The sequence below is a fragment of the Glossina fuscipes genome, unplaced genomic scaffold, assembly GCF_014805625.2.
Source record: "Glossina fuscipes isolate IAEA_lab_2018 unplaced genomic scaffold, Yale_Gfus_2 28, whole genome shotgun sequence".
In the NCBI taxonomy this organism is placed as follows: domain Eukaryota; kingdom Metazoa; phylum Arthropoda; class Insecta; order Diptera; family Glossinidae; genus Glossina; species Glossina fuscipes.
Window position 1 is genome coordinate 15,722,416 of NW_023998423.1, and position 17,829 is coordinate 15,740,244.

Consider the following 17,829-nt stretch of genomic DNA (forward strand, 5'->3'; position numbering starts at 1 on the left):
TATTTTTCCTTTTTTGTTCTTTGACAATAGCAGTAAAGAGTTTACATACTTTGATGTTGATTGCAACTGGTGAGGAGTTGGTCGTCGGCATGGCCAGGGTGGCCAAGAGAAGTTCTTTTTGCTGCAGCTGCATTGGACAAACTTATGGAATATACACTTAGCATTATTGATTCTCTTAGAGAATTATTAATACAATAAACTGAAGGTGGAAAAGGTTTGAATGAAAATATTTCATCCACTCGTAGAGGTATATAAAGAAAAGCAACGGCAAAATCTTAGCTTACCACTTTATAAGTCTCAGAAGTATTTACGCTTTCTAAGTCGCCACAGGCGAAAAAAAAGAACAAATCTACGCAACACGTTCGCTTACATATGATGTAGAACATCTGGTCTAGAAGAAGGAAAATCCCCAACCGGGTCTTCTTCAAAGTAACAAAAATGACATGTAATACCGCCCATGAGGCCGCCCTTTTACCTCCTCTGGTATGCTGATAACAGGTGTTATAAACTGAGACGCGCATAATCCATCACCCGTTCAATGCTAACTTACTACCGCCTACTATTAGTTATTATGACTTGATCCTAACTTAATCCTGGCAACCTCTGTCCAAACAGAGAACATTTGAGCTCACAACGAGGAACGATTTTGAATCATCACAGTATTTTTGTGGTAGCCGCCTGCTTTAAAACTCAAAATTTTATTGAAGATCGAGATCTATGATGTATAAGCTCTCGAATGACACAAAAACAAGAACCGATTTCTGCAAACCATCTATGCTAATTGGCAATAGTAGAGAAAACTCTTCGAGAATCTGGGGCCAAACAAGACGATTAATCGTGAACAATCAATGTCAGTTATAAGCAATGTTTCAGTTTAATAATGAAAAAACAGTCATTTGTTATTAGCAAATGAAAACGTTACACTCAGATCTCGCTCATCACCATTCATGTAATGCAGTTATTCATATAACGAAACTTATATCGGGAGTGATCGAAAATGTAGTTCCATCTGAAGCATTTTCAATAGCACTCGTCCTTGGGCGAAAACACTTCGGTGTACCATATTTCATCAAAATATTTCAAATATTGCGGGCAGTAGTTTGAAGACAAGAAAATAAGGCAGACGGACATGTAGATGGAGAAAAAAGTGATGATCGATGCAAGAAATCATACTAAATCGATCGGTACAATAAAATATGAGCCCATCTCAATTCCTTCTGAGTTTAGCATTCATCTGCACAAACTCAATACACTCTTGTATCACAGGTTGTGTAAGGCGTAAAAACTCTTAATTTTTTTTGAAAATATTCTCTCATATGTTCTGTATATGTATAGGTTGTAATCGGTTAGCCCAGCATTTGTTTATTTCGCAAAATGTCCTGAAGAGAAATGGTGTGTGTAACTAAGTGCAGATTTGGCTTTTATAAGCTTTGTTGTTGTCAATTAAATAAATTCAATTGGCATTAAAATTGAAATTGAAAAAAATTATGATCAAAAATATTAAGCCTTTCAATGAAAACGTCAGATGGGATCTCAAAATATATACTCCAGCTTATAATAGAAATAGAGCTTTACGTAAGGGAATCTTTTAGCTTGTATCGAATTTTGGATTCCTTTTGCAACACCCAAGAGTAGCGCATCATACTATTCGCACATAACCTGCTTGCAATAAACCAAAATATTCAAACATTTGAAATCGAAATTTCATTTTCAGAAGAGTAAATCTCGAGTTAATTTCCTGTAGAACTCAAAACTACTGTACTCTACTCCAACATTCAAAGAAGATCTTCTTTGGAAACGAGACATTTTTTCAGTTCAAAAATATTTGCTCGATACATATTTAACGAAGACGGAGCATACAATATAGTATAGCAATTATTTATTTTCATCTTTGCAATGATTTCTTGTTCCATATATAGAGAAAAAAACATTCGTTGGAATATCAGATAAATTTTCAAGGACCGGGTTAAAGTCCGAGTCCGACTTTTCAGTGAGTAAAGGTAGTATCTTATCTAAAGCAAGTTTTTTAGTGCCGTTTAAAAAAAAATCAACCTAAGAAATACTTGGGTAATATAAGACTAACTTAGGGGTTTCATCTAAAAAAGGAACGTTTGAATCGTAATAAACACTTTCAACGTTAGTGCTAATAATTCTTTTCGCTTGCAATGTAATGGTGAAGGTAGAAGTCCTTTGTCCTTGTTAGACAAAGACACCCCTATAACACATTCCAATATTATAAACGCACCGGTATACATCATAAGTTACCACTTATTAACATATAATAGTTTATTTCGCATGGAAGTATTTATATAACCAAGGTCCAGTAAGTAAACATGTGCAGTGTCCAAACTTAAGACAGTATATGGTCAAGGTTAAGACATCAAATAATTATATTGTAATTTTTGTTATCAAGCATCAGAGATTATACTTTATCGCCTTATAATGTCTCTTGCAAGAATCTTCTATATAAGTAAAAGTGCGAGAAAACGAGACCTCGTGGTCCAACTACAAGTTACTATAGCCACTGTATTGACCTGGATCCGTTTTTGTCGAAGAACATTAAAAATTATAAAAAATTGTCATGTAAAGACGTAGCTTTTATAAGACTTCATATGGAAAAGGGTTGAAGATGAGGCCATCCGATGCAAATATTCAAGGTTCGGTTGCTTATCAATGCAGCATTTGTTGCTAGTTTTGAGAAATAGTGCGACGAATTTTGTTCGTGTCGGTTTCGAAATCGGCCGTTACAGGGGGCATATAACCGTCCAAATCAACCGGTAGCCGAGGTGATAAGACTCGCGATTGCAAAGTCAATGGTCACGGATTGGAATTACAGTGTGGTAGACTACGCCTTCTAAGTAACCGTTTAGGTAGCGGTTGCTTAGGCTTATGTTGACCTTTAATTTTAGTTTCCTTTACTTTTGCTGCTTGCTTCTGATTGATAATCTTTGGTATATCATAGTTTAAACTTTAGAACCAAGTTCAGTTATTAGCGCTTGAAGCCTAAATATTTAAAAAAAAAAAAAAACTCTTTGCCTTGAACTTGGCTATGCCGTCGTGGTCGACAGTCTTCTCTACAATAGCGTAACTTTAAAGCATTTAGCATTTCGCCTTAAGCATGTACGTCGAAGTGGGAATTGTAAATAAATAAATAAAGCCCGTCCTCAAAAAATTTCAATATCTCAATCTTTATCAAAATATTTCAATCGGTTCTTTTCAACGAATGACCTCGAATCATTCTATTTTCAACTGCTTCCACTCTTGGCCTATATCATGTTGATAAAATTGTATTAAAATATCTCAAAACCTACGGACTGAAGAGCAAGATTACCACAAATATGCATAAACAAATATTAAACAGACAAACAGACAGACAAACGGACAGACGGACAGACATTATCAAATCACCTCAGAAGACAATTCTAAACCGATTGCTAAAGTAAACGATGGAGCTAAATCGAGTCCCTTCGGATATTGCTTACATCCGCACAAACTTGATGTACACTTAATCGAACTAGTCGAGCGTACAAAAGCAAATAATGGAAATTCCGTCAAGAGCACGTAAAATTTATAAATATTAACTGCAGGAATCTAAACGACCAGCAATTTCAATAAATATTAAAATTATATTTTATTCTTATTTTTTTTTTGGCTTTTATTGAACGAATGTTTAAAAAAAAATAATAATAATATTAATAATTTAAAAAATTTGCGTTAAGGTCTGTTAGCTAGTAATTCTACGCATCGTTAAGTGCGAAGGGGAAACAACATTTGTCTACTGAGCTTTATGCTGGAAATGATATAAAAAAAAAAAAAATTAAAAATACAAAAACAAAAGTTTTTTTTTTTTTATTTTGATTGTTACACCTGAGTAGAATCGTTGAAACAAATGACAAGTGTAAAAAAAAAACAACAAAAAATTGGACCAAAACAAAGAAAAATACCTACACTAGTACATTTGAAAGACAATATGGTGAATGACCACCAGTAAAGTGGAGCATTTGTATTATGTTAAAAAAAAACAAAAAAAAAATAAATAAATAAACAAAAAAAAAAAAAATGATGATAGACACGTTTCTACAAGTGTTCGTAAAACGTAATTGCAGCACAAGTGTATAGACATATTCATCTATGCATTCATTGCACATATTACGTGCACCAGCTGGGTCGTTGAACGGTGTCAGCCCTGTGATCTATCGACATGTTCGACACCATGAACACAAAGTGTCATTATATTCAACATTAACCAACCAAGCGATATAAATACGAAAAACTTTTGATGATTCTTTTATGACCGTTAAATTGATGCTTCTGTGGGCATACTTTCATACTTTTTATATAAATATTTTATATTTCATTATACAATATTTCAATGGTTAGCCTACGTAATGTTTTTGTATGGTGTGTTAAGTGGAGAATGGATAGGTGTGAAAAATGCTTGCAAATATATAAAATACCAAACCGTATACATTCATTGCACTTTTTCATTGCATAAGTTGGCAAAGAGTTTGTCAATTGTTATGCATAACCGTTTTTGGCAAACGAAATGAATTGAGTCTGAGTGACACAAAAATAACTTTGGTTTTACGTAGAATTGATTGATTGGTTATATTGGAAGTCTTTAAGAATTTTAAGCTTAAACACCAGGCATGGGCAACGGCCAGCATGCGGGCCTTAGCAATACTGCCATATAGCAATACTGCAAATGAATAGATCTGCATTCACTACTGGCATTTTTCTTATTCATTGAGCCATAAAATAATCGATTTAAAGAGAAGGAAAATTAGTGCAGAACGTCGCATTTTTAATAGTTGGGCTTTGTCCCGGGGTATGTCGTGATATGAAAATTGGATTATGGTCCGTTGATGGAAATAGTTGCCCATCCCTGTTATAGACTGTGGTTTAAATTTCTTATGGCCACCAAAATCTGCGAGCGGAGGAAAACGAAATATGAGTGACTTTTCCAGTCCATTAGAGAATTTAGTTTTAGCGAATTGGCGACCTCGCCACTTAAAGCAAGAATAGCAAAAGCACCCTACCTACCATACACCATTTATGATATAAGTTATATTAAGTCTTTGTGGATATATATAAGGTAAGCTCATCTCCTGCTATACTGATCGATTCAGAATCAGTGAATCATATCAGTTGACATTTTCAGCTCCCTCCAATATGACCCTTATCATGGAAAACAAGCCTTTACCTGAAAACAAGACCAAGTTTACGAAAATTAATTACTAATGAAATCTTGCACAGTATTTAAAGATCGGCTCTACCCGTTAATTTTTTGATATGAACTGCTCTCAAATAATTCAGTTTTACACTATTGCAATAAATTAAATATATTTTTCAATACTTACTTTTCCGCTTGACGATTGTATTTGACCGTAGTGGAGTAGATAACAAGCGCGTCTCCTATATTAGTGTTCACAGGTAGAGCATACTTCTTCGTAGCTGCAGTGAATGCTCAGACAGGGAAAGGGATAACACATACCGATTGGGTACGCATCCCATCAGACTGCCGACACTCCTTAGCTCTTTTTCTTTCTTCAGTTGATTCTGATCGCCGCCGTGTTACACCTACAGTAGACATTCTCTACGTCATATTATTGAAAAAAGAAAAAAACATGGATTTCAAATTCAGAGAATTTTGGCCATCAAAATAAATGATCTGAGCATTTCAGAAAAATTTCGACTACCCAACTGAGCCGCGTCTAGAGGTTGTGGAAGCTATTCTCAGACGATTAGTTAGAGTTTCGTTGCGAGAAATTGTTTGCTATTCAAAACTCGTCTATATTATTATACTTATTGAAAGAAAAAGAGAGAATTTTCTATTTATTAGCATAAAACTTAATCTAGTAGTATAATAAAAATATTAGGCTGCCTTTGAACTTCACTTTAGTTTAGTGTACACTTAGTGATCACTTTCAAACTCAGTTTCTGAGATTGCTTTTTCTTAATTGTTATAGTTTTAGAAACTTTGCGAGAGGGTGTGACAGGGGAAACTACGGCTCATATCGACTTTTACAAGCGGACAGGCGTAATAAAATGAGATTACGTTACGTATTAAAACTTCTCAGAGCGTGCTCAGTCAATACCACTTATGGCATATATATCTATATATATATATGATTTTGGCAGCTGCGTAACCACGCGCACGGTCAGTGAAGCTGCGGCGCTCTGATAAATTATAGTGTATTTGTTACAACAGTTAACTTGGGACCAATTTTGGATTCGCACAGTAAGCTCGTCAACGCTTAGTGCAATTGAATTTTTCTGATCATTTCTAAAATATTCTTATAAAAGCTAGTTAATAAAACTTTTATTATTAAAGTAACTATCTATTAACGGCGATGAGTCTCCCATTAAGGTAATAAAATTGGCAATCCCAGCGAATTATAGTACATTCTATGTTTTGCTGCCTTCAATCCCAAGTAAATATTTTCATTAAAAGCCCAATATTTTGAACACTTTTTAGTAAACCTTCAACGAGCGGTATTTTCAATTGTTCACTCCCTTGGCCTTCACAACAACTGAGAGAACTGTAGCACTTGTAAATACTCATCGAAGGCAAGGTTGCTAATAAGGGATATCATGGGGTTGTTATTGAATTTACTTTACTAACTCTCGTTTATTTTACTTGAATTTCGAAAAATTAATATTTACTTTAATGTGGGCATGTTTGCCTGTGACCAATCCAACCGCAAACTTTGTTATGCAATAGAAAGCCTATGCTTACACAATATGTAGTTCCTAAATAAGAAAACTATTTTCTAAAAAGAGACCAAATCAAGCATGAATTTTCTGTATAAAAACTTCAATTGGCCTGCATTTAGGTTATTTTCAGTTATCTAAACTAAATCTATTTTACAAGTTATCTCATTGATTGCCTCATCACTCTAGGAACTATGCAAAAATTAATAAAAAAACACAAAAAAAAGAAAAGAAAACCGAAGTAAAAATAGATTAGGAAGTATTTCAATTTTGTAACGGTATTTTGGTCTTCTTTTTAAATCAATTAAAGTTAAATGTAAACTTTCCCCCGTCATGAGAATTTAATTTACAGAAAATAATTAAAATTTTATGAAATTTATTTTTAACGTTAACATAACAATTTTCAGGCATTTCTTCTCTTTAAACAACTAACTGTTCATGCATATTGTGCACTTCTTTGACACATAACCAAAATCTTAGATAATATATTGCATGTCGGACAAAATGTAACAGCAATGAAATATATATATATAACATGAACACATTGTCAACTTATAACAATATGCCATAAGACAAAATAGAGCAGTTGATGCCGTTGTGAACATGTTATGTACATTGTATACGTATTATCTGTTAATATATTTGTTTGTTGTGCTGCGGTTGCTTGTTTTTTTGGGCTTGAATGCAACACCGGTTTACATGAAGTTTTCAGTGTGCCAACAAACATAAGCCGGAGCGGCCATGCATTAAAAGCTTTACGCCGCCATAACAAAACACTGAAAACTCAACTGAACTCACAAACACCCAAGTGCGTATATCAATCAAGCCAGTAGACAAAATGAAAGAAAAAAAAATAAAAAAAATTAAAATAAAATAATAAAAGGTGTTACCTTATAAAGTGTTTAATTTAACAAGAAATGTTAAAATGTTTATTATTATTAACTTTAATTGAGTGCTTATTTTGAATTACGTTATAAAAAATGCTTTTAAAATGTAAAACACTTCAAAAAAAAATCATCCGGAAACATCGTTAACAGCAATAAATATAATTTTAACACTTCTTCTTGTTTTTGTTGGCGTTATTATTTTTATTTTGTTTTATTTTTCCTTTTTTTTTTTTTTTTTTTTTTTTCTTTAAAAAGCATTGACCGTCAAAAGCGAAATTGAAATTCTTCGTTCAACATTACAATGTTAGCGATTTGTACACGTTCGCATTAAAGTGTGCTTATGTGAAAGCGCATATTTGTGCATGGTATGGCAATGCGTGCATGTGACCATAATATCAATATTTGCAGCACAGACATTCACTTGCTCAAGTCCAACAATCAAATCATTCAACAAATTATTGCTGTTACCGTTGGTATCGTTGTTATCGTTGTTACGGCAGCCCATTCACTTAACCATAATATAAAGTAAAATAAAATAATAATAATAATAATAATAATATATGTAAAGGAACATTCGAATACGTTTACATGTGTGAGATCGTATACCTATATTCAAGCACTTGTGTACCTCATTATTTGATATGCTATTGATTACCTGACGAAGTGTAATCGAGTGTACATGTGTATGTGTGTGCGTATGGAATTATATCGTTGTATGTATATATCTATTAAATATAAACTGTATTGAACGCATTAAACATGTTATCACGTCGTGGTCTCTACGATGTGGAGCAATCGACGAAACGTTATGCAAAGGTAAATAAATTTTGGTTATTTGAAAATGAATTGTATTAAAAACGAAATGAAATGTACGCAAATATGTATACGTATATATATTATATATATATATATATATATATATATATGTGCATGTACATGTGTATATGTGCGTATGTTTATGTGAAATATATGTATATATGTAATATAATATATCTTATACTATATATATACACATATACATATATGTATGTGTGATTATGTTTGTGTGTGTGTGTATGTATTTATGAACATCCGTATATACATTCACATATACAAAACCGCAACTGTTCACTTGGAAAAGTTCATAATCACATCCGCATACGCGAGTTAAAACAACGACCAGCGTTAATCATTCTTTGTTATAAATGACATAAGGCCAAATAACACATGCGAGCCCTTGCATTCTGTGATTATTTTCAAAATATATTTACTTAAATTGTGCTGCGATCTAATTCACATTCATCTTTCGCATTATGAAAAAAAGGAAAAAGTTCGGAATGTTCGGAGCTGCAGCTTTTGAAACAAATTGCATAATATATTCAAATTCATGTTTGTGGTCCGCAGGAAGTTACAGTTACCCTTTACAGTCTATGGCTACTTAAAAAACGCGTTACAACACGATAGTCAGGCAAGGCCAACTATTAAATACCATCAAATGCTAGCTTTCACGTAACAAACGTCTTCGCAGATTACCTCGAAGTACATCTTCTTATCATACAAATGCTTATCTTTAACGAGAATCTTCTCTCGGCAAGAGCCCGAAAAATAGGCCTACAAAGTACAAACTTATTCAAGCGATATCAAATTCAAGGCGTTTTGTACAAATTTTTTCATAAATATGAAAAGTTCGAATTTGTTGCTATATAACATTTAATGGTTGTACCTATTTCCTGATTTTCTTAAATCAAAATTCCATCTTTCACCGGTTTTTCCAGAGAAACATTCAAAACGGAACATATTTTTTTATATAATGACTTTTTCAAAGTAACGCTCCATGTGGGGAATGGTCCCAAAAGTGTTCCGATCCAATCTGTTTTTGATAGTATTCGTCCCCGATATAAAAGATGTAAGGTTGCGTAGCTTCCCTAAAATATTTCAAAAATGACGACCAACAAGTTAAATAAACCAATCTATGGACGGAATATAGACAAATGGGCAGGTGGGCGGATATACTTAAATCTACCCTAAATCATTTGCGACCATAATGAAAGGTGAACCTACCACAAATTCTTTTGCGAGTTGACGCACAGAGATTTCAAATTATACTTCATATCGTAGCGAATGCTAGTTGAAATCAATTAGCAGAGGTAGGGCATTGCAAAAAACACTGAGCACCTTTTGAGGCGAAATACTTTTCGGTAGACAGCTTTGACAGTTATGGCAATGGCTGCAAATACTGATATGCTATATTCACTTGTCCACTTTTCCCAAAGGCACAACAACGACCAGAGCGCAATTCATATTTAGCGTACAGCGAAGAATAAAAAAAAATATCTCCTCGTGTAGATTATGCTACGTTTGACGTTTTTGGTGTTGCTACAAGCAACGCAATGTAGAGACAATCATTTTGCTTTTTCGCAGCAATCGAAGAAACAACTTCAGCTGCAGCTGTAGCTTTAAATGGCATTGAGGCATATTATTGATCCGCGCGTCGTGTATAATATAAATCGTGATATGGTTTGTCCGCACATAAACGTTATTGTTTGTTAGAACCCTTAAGGGAGAAGAAAGTCATTGCATTGTAAACTTTTCTCAAAAAAAAAAAGAAGAAAATATATATATTTTTATTGTCTGTGGAGAAAAATTCACCGAATTTCGTAATTTTTGTCCAAGGGGTTCTGAAAAAGAATTTCTTTGCCAAATGAATACCTGCTGAAAGGTTACTGCCCTGACGTCCTACCTATTCATTTTTAGCTCTCTCAAATTGTAGGGGAATTTATTTATGAAGCCGACTGTCGAATAGCTTTAAGGCTTGGAACGAATCAAGCCGAGGAATCCGAGGCGAAGATCGATGTTAACTTATGTTATGCATTCGAGTGTCGCTTTCTCCCCACCTCGTTTTGCGACCAGACACCAGCAAGACAGGCACTTCTATTCATAAATTCTTCAAGAAAAGAAATTGAGGAAGAATGTTTGCAAGCGGAGGGTCACTTTCATCATGCTGGGGTTGCAGATTAATGAGAAAATCGAATCAAAAATTGATTATGAAACACATTTCAAAAACTTAAATTTTTTTTGAAAGAAAATTTTGCAAAGCGGTCTTCGGAGCGTTCACGTATATATAGAGTTACTTTTTCGCTTACAATACCAAGAGTTGAACACCAGAGACCCCGCAATAGTACATATATGCATATATGTTATATATATTAGTGCATTATTCAGAAGGCCGATTAGCTAATGCTATCTTTATAATAATACACAAGTTGTTCATCGCCAAAATAATAATGGAATCAATTTTGCAACCTAATCATGTCTGTCTCTGTGTCTGCCACTCCTCTTAGATACTTAAAACTTTGGTTTTGGTGTTATATTTCTCCATTTTTTCACTTTTAAAACTGTCTTGATCCTTAAAAACTTTTCAGTGTCTCATTGTCACAACAGTACAAGACTTGAACTTATAAAGTTCTTCGATGATGATGAAAACTGCACTGTAACGTGATGAACACTCTTAACTGATTATTGAAAGAGACAAAGAGAGGATCTCTATTTTTGTAATATCTACTCCACCCTTTTTCTTACTCAAATCTCAGATGGTCTTCATAACACAAACGAGTGTAATGTCTAAGGAAATGTGATGAGGGCAATTACGAGGACTTTCACTAGAAAAGGATAATAGAAACAGTAACACCTCACTTCAATGGCGATCTGTTCAGATCAAACGGAATAAATAAAAATTCAAGTAAAAAAGGTAGATGTCACGGTTTGCCATACGTTTGATATGGGTAAGAGACCTAATGATGATAAGAGGTCAATTCGTCACAGTGAAGACAGCAAGGCAAACAAAGCTTAGACAAGTATTTGTTACAATCATTCACAATTCATTTCTGTTCTTCATATCGAACATGACGTGGAATTTGGCTAAAGTTACATTAATATATTTACGTTAATATATTTATATAAACGAAACACATTTTCACCGCCAGTATTGATATTTGCTTAATTTTTTTTAAAGCAGAAAACAAAAAACTTTCAAAAAAAATATATATTTTTTTTTTTGTTTGTCTATATAAACATATATATGGTAATGTTCAAATAATAATACTCAGTCGTAAGTTTATCTAATTGCGAGTAAATTCAAATAAACATTCTGTAACCACAAAAATGTGGTTTTCCAATGGTTTATTATTTGCACAATTCATTATTGCATTTGTTTATATCTTTGCTCCTTTTTGTTTTTTGTAATTTTTCTATAAATATTTGTAGACACTATAGACTGTATAAGTTTATCGATTTGAATAGAGACCAATGCAAATAGAATTTATATGTGCTTGTACGGTAAGATATAAGACAAGTCTGACTAACCGGTAAAAGATGTGATGTTGCAACAAAGTCCAAAGTGATTAAAGTTAACTTTCTTTATTTACTACTAAGCTACTATATGGTCAACAATTTTCCTATGATATCAATGAGTATAATTGTAAGGATTTGCTTTAAGAAATTGAAAAACAATTACATATAATCGCACTTAAACTTATGCTTACCTTAATAACCTGCTGGTAGTAGTTGTACGCCCATTAGGAAATGTTCATAATCTATCTGGTTAAAAGTAGGAAAATCGTTTTTTCCTACTTTCTCTTACTGTTGCTAATAACTGTTTTATATAATTTCTCTGATTTTTTTTTTATTTTTCTTCTTCTTATTTTTCTTCTTCTTCTCGTTGTTTTTAGTCACCGGTAACGCTATGTAATTTGGGTGTTGGTGCAACATTTGGTGAATCAATATTGCATGATTTGCCACGCGATAGTACGGTTGTTACAAAAACAACTTGCGAACTGCTACGTGTTGAGCAACAAGATTTTCGTCTTATTTGGGAGGTAAGTTAAATAGGTTTACGTTTATTTATTTAAAGAAAATAGATAAAAGGTAATGTACAAATAAATACCGTTGAAAGCATACATGTTTGATGTGCTCTCCCTTTACAGTGATATTGAATAAACATTAGGCAACAAGCAATGACTTTGAATGGAAACGCATTGATATTAAAGCAATTTTTAAATGAAAAAGAAACTTTCAAAAGATTTTATATCTTTAAGTAAATCATTTGGAATTTCTCACTTCGATAATCAATCTTTACCTTGAATACACGCACAACGTTAATAATTCATTCAGTTTATTGTCGAAGCAAGAAGATCAATTCTTCCATATAAAACTAGGGCAAAGAAAACCTTGACCTTGAAAATACTTGTATATTCACGCTAAAGTTTACATCTACAATTAGTTCTTCGGTTAGCTAACTAATCGTTGTGGCATTTGCATTAGTAATCAATAGATAATTCAAAGAACAACGTCATGACTAAAATATCATAAATTAAACGGTTAAACGGAGAAATCGTATAAAATGGTTTCGTTTGAATGGACTTCATTTGACTCACATACCTCTGCCTATCAGCCCTAGTGTGTACTTAAAAAAAATTCACTTGAAATGTGTTACGATCGGGAAGAAGCTAAAACCAATGGAAATGTTATGCATTCAAACCTGTCTTTTTTTGTGCGTTACTCTGTCCCCATTAAAAAAAAAAAAAAACATTTGAACTGTGATGGGAAAATTATTTTTTTTGTAGCTACACTCAAATCTGTTTTTGTGCGGTGAATAAAAACCGCGTAAACGCACAAAAAAAGAGCGCACATAAACAGGTTTACACGCAAATCTGTTTTTGTGCGGTGAATAAGAACCGCGTGAGTGCACAAAAACAGGTTTCAGGTTGAGTCTAATATATTTGGCAGTAATCGAATGTATTTTTGGAAACACGGACACGGACTCACATCGTTGCCGAGTATGACGCTAAACAAGAACACATGTGCTTTATCACGGGTGTGAACTTTGCTTCGGGTTTTTGGAAACGTTTCAACAAAATGAGTATCCAGCCAAAATGCCGTTCTTGCTGTGCCAAGGGAGCTTCACGTTAGCGGATGTTTGCACTAACTTCGAAAACTATGAGTACAACTCCAATTAACGAATCTATAATAATCTTCCTAACCTTTACTCGCTTGTGTACTTATTCAGGAAAAAATTTCACGAACTTCTACTCGCCTTTTTATTTACTATTCTTTGCCTTATGGTAATCGCAAATTTTGCAAGACACTAACGTAGGATGTTTCCTTAGATACCCGCGAAAATTTTAATAAGCAGATGTAATTACAATTGAAAATAGCATCGATCGGTCCATTAGTCTTGACACCTTTAAGAAGAAGAAGAAAAAGTAAAATTATTTTAATTGGATAAAACTCACCATTAAATGCCCTAAATTATCGTGCAGTTAATCACATAACGACTATTCAAAATCAAGTGTTATACAGAAAATGATTGAAAAAATGGATGCGATTCGAAACACTTTACATAGTTTCATTGAGTCAAAAGCACACATCTCAAAAATTGCGACCGTTAGCTTGAACAGCAACAGTGAGAAGACCAGATAAGCTTAAATAGTTTTAGAAATTGCTTCTCAATCAATCGGTATAATGAAAGGTGAGTCTTTTCTAAGAAAGACAACTACGACATTGCTTCCAAAGAAGAGTCACCAAATTGATATCGATGGCTTATTGTTTGTCATCAAAACAAATACGTGATTCCGCGGTTTGCGGCCCCAGAAAGCTTAAAGTGCATGTAGAGTTAAGAAAAGAAACATTCAGTTAGGGTATTCACTTACAGCAACAAATGCGTCAAAGGATCAGCTTTGGAAGTTTGTGTGAAATTATCAAAGTTCCCATGAAAAATTATATCATACTCTCTACCCCGAAGCAAAAATCCTCTAACTGTCATTTACATCAAATTTTGCGTACAATGCAATTACGTGTGAAGATGATATAATGTCGTGCTTCACATTTTTACGGTTAAAGGGTCGAAAGGTTTTAAACCAAATGCCAAGTCATGAGGTTACCAAAGACATTAAAGCAGATGACCGCATATAAAATGGAAGCATATATGAAATAAAAGATTTGTTTTTTTTTTTTGGTTTGATTTGCTTTATTTTTAGCTCCTTGGATATATATATGTATGCAATTTTATTTAGATTTTAAAGTAAACCATATTTAAGTGTGAAACATTTGCTGGATAGATTTCTAGGAAAACAGTTTTTAAAGCAATTTTTGAAACTCAATCTTGTTGATCTATGAATTTGGTATCTTTACGCTCTAAGCTAATTTAACTCGTAAAAATAATTTAATTTAACTACAAGTTTTCTAATTGAAACAATCCTTGTTATGAGAAAGGACAACAACAGCAACAGCAACAACTTAATTAGTATCCTAATTATTTGCGTAACCCAAGCGAACCCACGTTTAACAAACTTTAAGGCATCAAATGCAATAAGACTTTTGTAAATTTAGCATCGATGCGAGCAGTGTTTGCTTGCGGATCTTAATCGAATGCGCACACACACATACGCACACACATGCACACACATACTTATTGCTTTTACGCAAGTATATGCGAGCTTGTATCGGTGAATAGAAGAAACAAACTCATGGCTAAACTACTCTCAGGCACAATTAAATAAAATTTTTTGATTTAATTAAAGATAAACAATTTTTTGTTATTTATATGGTATGTCCATGCATACATACATACATACATACATACATATTTGAAACCATTTGCATTTATATATATAAATATATAACATACACATTAATGTTTTAATAAACGTGGCAGAAAACAAGAGGTACACTCGATAAGAGCATAAAGACCTAAAGCAAAATTTTAGACAAAAACCATCTGGTGAATGAATAAAACTCACTTGAATTTCATGAATAATTTCATTTACTATTGCGTTCATTGCAACCTTTATCTAAATTCACACCTTAACATAAATTTAACTATACACATGTAATGCATATGTATGCGTTATATAAATGTGCTAAAGAACTTCTTCTACGTATTTCTGTATTTGGAAAATGAAATTTTCATACACATGTGTATTTGTTTATTGCCTCTGGTCACATTTTCGTTAGCTAACTATCTTTATCTTTGTTGGAAATTTGAAACAAGCTATCGTACATTTTTACATACACACTAACAAAAAAAAAAAAAAAAAAAAAAAATTGGGTTTTTAAACCGCTTCTATTTTTTTTTTTTTTTTTTGCTTGGGGCTTTTTATGCCATCCCATGTAATTACATTTGTAAAAGAGTGTAATTTAGTTAATTAATATCCAGAAGAAGATGACATGTGACACCTTCAAAAGTAGTGCGTAACAGATACACGCTTTTCCTCAAAGGAAAAGTTTCTATTGCCAACTTTTAGCACAAGAGACTTGTGCAAATTATGTAAAGAATTTCGTTTAATTTGTGTGTTATATTAATCGATAAGGTGTTCACTAAGAAGCCCTACTTTAATCATTAGCACAATAGAATTTGTTATATAATCCCTTAGTATATAACTTTCGAACATACGCACAAAAGGAAGAGCGTAGTAAAATGTATTCTTAATCATCGGTTCGGTGTGTCCCTCTGCCCGCCCATTAATGAGATTCTCAAAATGAACAAGTGAAGAGACTCTTAAGGGTTCCGATATACCTTGAAATACGCGACACTGACCAACGGTTAGTCATATAACGACTTTTCAAAACAAAGAGTTACTACACGGGGAATGGTGGGCGCATCAGTATACTAAATCTATTGAACACAAGAAAATACGACGGACAGGCGGACAGACAAGCTAAGAATCATTTTCATATTGGATTGGTACAACAAAAGATGGGTCTATCTCAAGTCCTTCTGGGTATTGCATACATGTGCACAAAATTAATATACCTTTGTACCGCAAGCGATGCATTGCGTTCTACGTTCATACTGATCAAAAAGTTCACTCTTAAGAGCTGAAAGTATAAAATTTTGGAAAGAATTTCATGACTTACTTAATGCATCGGAATCACGACTCTTGTTATACACGAAATTCAGCAAAATAATTTGATAACATATTTTAAGGAGACTATGAAAATCCAAAAAGAATATCATCGCAACAGGCATAAATCCTGTTATAAAGTGCATTGTGCAAAATTAATATTTGCAATTATTCAAAGCTTTTAACTTAAAATAAAAGCGTTTTTTAAAACTTTGTTAAATGTGTTTTTGCTAATTGTTTTTGTTGTTTTCCTAATTGTTATGACATCCCTTTAACCCTCAACTCTGCTTGATGCAAATTTAGCTGAACTAAAAATAGCGGGAACTTACTTTCGCCGTAAATCACTTATTTGGTTTACTTGTATGCATATATGTATGTAAATGCAAGTTTGAAATTTAACACAAATGTTTATCACAAACCCTACGCATAAGCTTATGTTTAAATGGTATAAATTGATCAATTGGCATACCATCCGTTACCCGAAAACTATACAATCTTTACGTGTCGGTCGTGAATAATTGGTATACAAGGTTTACCCTAAAAATAACCTATCTATCTTCTTTAATTATTGTTTAGCAAGCATTTTTCAAAACTAACAAAAAGTTTCGATTTTCAATAAAATTTATGGTAGCATTGTATAAGTAAAGTACTACGAAACACGTTGTACGTATGTAAAGAACATATTATAATACAAATACAACAGAAGAAGATATATAAGAAAAGTAAATTTTAAATATAATATATAACCTATTTTTACACCCATCACCGAGGGGTATCTTCATTTTTTCAAAACTTTTGCAAAGTCCAGAGGATCGCTACAGAGAGTCCACAAAGTGTACATGTTCTTGATCGGAATGAAATTCGGTATCGATTTACGCAGGTCCGTCTGGCCGTCTGTCCGTCTGTGTAATGTCTGTTGTAAAGATTCTTCTGACTGCAAAAGCAAAGCTATCGACTTTAAATTCGATAGAAGCATTGGAGGTTTTTCCACGAAGTTTGGCATCGAAAATGGACCACATCGGTCGGAGTACACCTCGCCTACAGTATTATGTAAAATGAAGACACCTCCGTTTTTCAAAAATAATTGTACAAGAACTTGGAGGCATATTCTATGGGCGATGTTGGAACACCTGTACAAGAATGAAAAAAATTCTCCACACTATCCCAATATTATAATGTATCAGCTTATATTTGTTTTTAATACCTTTATAATATACAGAAGTAAGCTTCAAAAACCCAATAGAGTATATAAATTCTTGGCCAGTTTCAAATTCGGGCTGCACCTAAGCATGTCCGTCCGTTCGTCAGGGCATTTGTTCTTCTGCGCAACCATGTACCATCTCTGCTGA

At 33.3% G+C, this 17,829-nt stretch overlaps 1 protein-coding gene across 3 annotated transcripts in view; it reads left to right on the plus strand.

Moving 5' to 3' along the window:
- Positions 1-17,829, plus strand: part of LOC119636601 (rap guanine nucleotide exchange factor 4) — a 114,205-nt gene that overhangs the window by 63,898 nt on the left and 32,478 nt on the right. For 2 of the 3 annotated variants that reach the window (XM_038032068.1, XM_038032072.1), the window contains exon 4: positions 12,308-12,454. In XM_038032068.1, coding sequence (XP_037887996.1) covers positions 12,308-12,454 — 147 coding nt within the window. Of the gene's footprint in view, positions 1-8,156; positions 8,418-12,307; positions 12,455-17,829 lie in introns of those variants that run through there. The other variant, XM_038032070.1, reaches the window with a different exon arrangement.